This window comes from Priapulus caudatus, unplaced genomic scaffold (assembly GCF_000485595.1).
Source record: "Priapulus caudatus unplaced genomic scaffold, Priapulus_caudatus-5.0.1 Scaffold368, whole genome shotgun sequence".
In the NCBI taxonomy this organism is placed as follows: Eukaryota; Metazoa; Priapulida; class Priapulimorpha; order Priapulimorphida; family Priapulidae; genus Priapulus; species Priapulus caudatus.
Genome location: NW_014577429.1, coordinates 238253 through 243390, shown reverse-complemented (window position 1 = coordinate 243390; position 5138 = coordinate 238253). Strand labels below are relative to the sequence as shown.

At 48.7% G+C, this 5138-nt stretch overlaps 1 protein-coding gene across 1 annotated transcript; it reads left to right on the top strand.

Annotated features, from left to right (window-relative positions):
- Positions 1-3267: 3267 nt before the first annotated feature.
- LOC106809614 (4-coumarate--CoA ligase-like 7) lies at positions 3268-4358 on the top strand. The gene is made up of 3 exons (XM_014812761.1): positions 3268-3379; positions 3655-3737; positions 4044-4358. The coding sequence occupies exons 1-3, from the start codon at positions 3268-3270 to the stop codon at positions 4293-4295; spliced, it is 447 nt and encodes a 148-aa protein (XP_014668247.1). The 3' UTR covers positions 4296-4358.
- Positions 4359-5138: the final 780 nt, after the last annotated feature.

Genomic DNA, 5138 nt, shown 5'->3' with positions numbered 1-5138 from the left:
GAATTCGCTTAGTCTGATTTCGTGAGGCAACAGTGACTGACTTGAACGCGTTTTCCTGGGTTCAGATGTCATTCGTTAACATCGTTTAAATTGTCTTGCTTCTGACGCGCACGAAAAACTATATAACTTGAAATAACTCCTAAATTACCTCATGCTAGCCCACCGCATGCCACTACGATGTGTTACTCGCGTGACGTGCCCTCGGCAAATCCCACGTTGCGGTTGATACAAATACGTGCCTCAAACTCCTCAATGCGCGCCCAGTGTATTCAGGCACATCCATAACATAAAACCAGGCCTCGCATAGCTGAACGCATGCAGAGTATGTCGACGGCAGAGCTTTAGCTGACTGCTGAATGTCGGTTGGTCGAATCCGTCTGTTTTTGTTTGTTTTCTGTATTTTTCTGTGTTATCATTGTCATAATTACGGTGGTAGCAAGCAGATGGCGTGATTTGTTCGATACGAGCGCACGCACGCACGTTGTACGTACGCACGCACGCACGAGCCGCACGACGTGTTACGTGCAGACACCACACTCATGACGCCGCATGCAGCACGGTGTACGTGCGCAACGCCGCACGCCGCACGCAGTCTACGTGCACATGAATTGCACGCCAAGCACGCCACGTGTCCCTACACACACACGAACGTCGCACGCCACACATGCACAACGGTGTACCTGCACACGGCACGCTACGCAACACGCACAACGTGTAAACTTCACACGCGCGCACGCACGCACGTGGTACGGTGCCACCAAGACGCACGCACGCATGCACGCACGGATAGGTTCCAACGCACGCGACGCAGCACATGTTACCGCGATGTTTCAATGTGTAGCGAATTCGACCGCTGCTACAACTCACTATAGCGAGATGCGTCAGCATTAGCTTCCCTGAGCGCTCGCGTTTCGTAGCACGTGGGTAGCAGCCGGTTGGAAATGGAAGCTTGCTGCCCACTTGACCTATCGCTTTTAAGGGGAGGACTGGACGACTGCAGCGCTCACACGTGGGGTCACTGGACTGTAAGCCCGTGGTGTCCCCGGCTGTATATAGCTTGCGGCGTCCAGCTCAAAGCAACACAGAGCCAGCTTGGCACTCAGTCGGGAGCTCGCACCCTCCACTGCCTCTGGAGCTGCTGGCGGCTGCCGACCCTGTAAGCTGTCCATGATAGAGGTGTAGCGCGAGCTCCGTCCAGAAGGCTAGCGGAAAGGATACAATGGCCGATTGATTACACCGCTTGCTTGCCCCCTTCTGACGACAGGCATACCACGCGCGGAGCAGGCTCGGCTTATCAGGGAACTCGCCACCTCTCACTGCCTCGCGCACTGCACGCACGTGTTAAGTTGGCAGCGCACGCATGCATCGCACTGCTACGTAGCCAACGCACGCACGCACGCACGCCGCACGCACGCAGCACGCACGTGTCGTGCTTACATTCACAGTGCTTTCTATCGACATGTGGTCATTCATCTGTAATTGTCAAGCAGCACGCTTTGCTTCTGCCAACCACACACTACACATACACGTGACCTGATCTTGACGTCAGCGTGAAACATCGTATTAGGCCTGCGCGATGGTTGTGTTCGTGTGCATATGTTTGCTATGGATTTAGACCGCTAAATTCTGAGACTGTTTCGCTGGCCAGCAATTTGATCCGTGCGCCGAGCCTTTTGATTGGCGCTAACGGATCATAGCTCCGCGGCGTGCTACTGTTCGTCGGGACTTTCCGCGCGTCGCGTGCGCCTTGCCGCGGGAAACTGCGCGCAAGTTCCGAGCTCAGCGGGAAGGTCAACACCTCTCAGGCGCGCTTGTCTGGGCTATCCGTCTTTCATCTGGTTTTAGCTCCCTCTCGGCCCCACCCGGGCCGTACCATAATAAGGGTGGGCAGTGAGTTTTACCTGCTACATTACAACTACCGAATAAAGGGGGGATAAGCATTTCCCTTGGCTCGGATCTTGTCCGATTTGCCCCATGTGTGAGAGATATCTGCCGTCAGTGTCGTAGGCTGTCGCAATGGCGCAAGGATTCGGCGTTTTCCTGACCGCGGGTCTTCCGCTGACGGCGCATCCGCCTCCACTTTCCTTGCGCGTGCTGGCGTTTCGCCGCTTACAGTATTGCCAGCGGGCCTTCCATTCTCTCGTCGCTTATTTCTATGTGCAGGCTACAAATATACTACCACACCAATATAAGCGCGTGGGGCATGGAAAACGATGGGATCAGGCGCGATGACTTCTCTCGGTGAACTTTCCAGTTTAGCAATTAAATGGATTCCCAGGAGGGGTGTCGGTTAATTTTATAGACACCTATATTATGACACCCCTGAAGTTTAGTTGAGCCCATGTTCCCTGATGTGCGGGATGTTGTGGCGCCCTGTCGGTGCGTGCCACATCCGGGTGTAGATCAAGCTGGAGCCGTATTTCAGCCTGCGCGGCACTCTGTAGGACTGGATCGGAAATAATCTTTACCAAATCACTTCCGGTTTTTCGTCGAGGATTTTGTCGAGTTTTAGTAACTGCGAAAGGAAATGTATAATATTGCTGACAGATCGGACACTGCCAGCTAGGGCTGGGTTTAAGTGGTTTAGGATTATGCGCCAGAAATGACAACCAGTGATGGGTGGACAGAACCCTCGTCAATGAACGTCTTCATTTGTGAACCACGTCTTCTGAAAGAAAGCTTTCTCTTCCAATCGCCAGCAGTGAAGAATATATAGAGAGCTCTGTTGTCATTTTTTTACGATTGATTTGTAAATCTGCTAGTCGGTATGTGCAGTCTTCAGCATACCTGCAAAGTCAACCGTTGACTAATGTCCGTGTCAAAATTGAAGGTTGCGCATCGGCGAAGTGCGATTGTTAGGGAGCCTTGTATTAAAGGCTTTTGGAACCCTGCATTAATTGATGGGGTCCAGAATGGAAGGCAGTTCGCTGGTATTCATGGACGTGGTTGTGGCCAGGCTGGGCTGCGTCGCTTATTTTCTGAAATACGGGAAAACGTTTGCTTGCTATAAACAATTTCACGTATAGGGGGGGGGGCGCTTACACAACACACGCACGCACGCACGCACGCACGCACACAACTAGTTCGATGACCACTACAACACACACAACACCCACCACACAACACACACACACAACCAGTGAGGTCTGGCGAGCTTTCAACGTTCCTGGCTCGCGTATCATGAGTAACTGACGTGGAACGGTCAAACCCTGCCGGCGGGGGGGAAGAAGGCGAGATGTGGTATCACAATGTCGTAGTCATGAAGATATGGCTCAACAACATGCAAACGGCTTCACATGGGCCAGCGACGGGGAGGGAGTGGAGTTGCCAGCATCGCGGTCCGTGGGCGTAGAAATTGGCATACTGACGTCTGCTTACCGTGATTTATTTTTGTATATTATCCATGAGAGTTGTCGTATATATACCCCTGCTATTAGTATATATCTATATATATATCCCCTACAAACCCGCGGATACTACATTATATTTATTATACCCTGATATTATATATATTATATATATTATTATTATACTTATTTATTTATTTTTATACTATCTACTTTTATTATATTATTATTATTGATTATTTATTTCTTTATTATTATTATTTATGTTATTTATACATTTCCTAATCATTATTCGACGTATACGTAGGTGACGTGGGATACGTAGATGAGGATGAATGTTTATACATTGTAGACAGGATTAAGGAACTAATCAAGTATAAAGCCTATCAGGTGAGTTGCCATTCATGCATAACGCCTGTTTGCACGTTGTTTTCTATGAGGCAAGGTCATAATGAAACGTATATGCGGTGTTTATGCGTTTTTTTTCTATTACATTTGCATATATTTGCAACGTATATATATGTAGTTTTATATTTGGGCCTCGTATATGAGTTTTTTTTTATCAAGCGGCAGATTAATAATTATGCTTCAAGTAATTTGGTTCAAAAAAGAATAATTTTGTTGTTTGCTGCGTAGATGCACACATGCATGCGATCTCTGCAATGTATTAAAAATCGTTGCAATGCGTGACTGTAGGTGGCGCCAGCTGAACTGGAGGCGAAGCTCTTACATCATCCTAGCGTGGCAGACGCGGCTGTCATCGGCGTCCCGGACGAGGAAGCTGGAGAACTCCCCAAGGCGTACGTCGTGCGCAGCGACCAGAACCTCCTAGCGGAGGATCTGCACAGCTACCTACGAGAGCACGTGGGGCCGCAGAAGCGTCTGCGAGGAGGCATCGAGTTTGTCAGCGAGATTCCCAAGTCGGCATCCGGAAAAATTCTGAGGTGACAGCTCCGCGCGAGAAACAAGAAGCTGTCGCGTTTGTGAAGCGGCCATGTTGTTTGTACGGAGGCATCGGGAAGGAAATTTCCACGATACAATTCTTAGAAGCTAACAATAAGGCGTAAAGTTATATAAGGTTTGCAAAGTAAACTAATTACGTTTTATACGTGCACTTGTCTGTAATTTTCTTTGATGTAAAGGTATTATCGTCGACGAAAGTATAGTCTTTCACTTACACTGTATTAATATTTTATTGTTTCACTATAAGTTTAACTTAGTGCAGTAGTTTCATGCAGTAATCGTTTACTCTTACATACACCTTAATTATGAAAATGGTAAAAAAATATTATTAAAATAGAATAGCTCAATTATGAATAAACATACTGGAAAATTAGTCGTAGTTTATTTGTCATCTAAAGTGGAAATTAAATCATTGGCTATGAGAAGTGCATTTTGCATAAAGGTAACAAAAAAGACAGCCATGGAGCTATCTAATATAACAAAAACCAGGCAGCTAGATGGTTATAATATAAGTGCTGTTCCGACGCCGTTGTAAAACTGTTTAACGCCTATGATGCCATGATGGCTAAAATGGATAGAAGTTACAGGTGTATGCATGTGCGTGCGTTCGTGCGTGCTGCGCTCATACGTGCGTGTGTGTGAGCGCGTGTGTGCGTCCGTGCGCGCGTGTGTGTGTGTGCGTGTGTGTGCGCGCTGCGCTCGTACGTGCGTGTGTGGGCGCGCGTGTGTGTGAGCGCGTGTGTGTGCGCGCGCATGTGTGTGCGTCCGTGCGTGCGTGTGTGTGTGCGCGCGCTGCGCTCGTACGTGCGTGTGTGTGAGCGCGTGAGT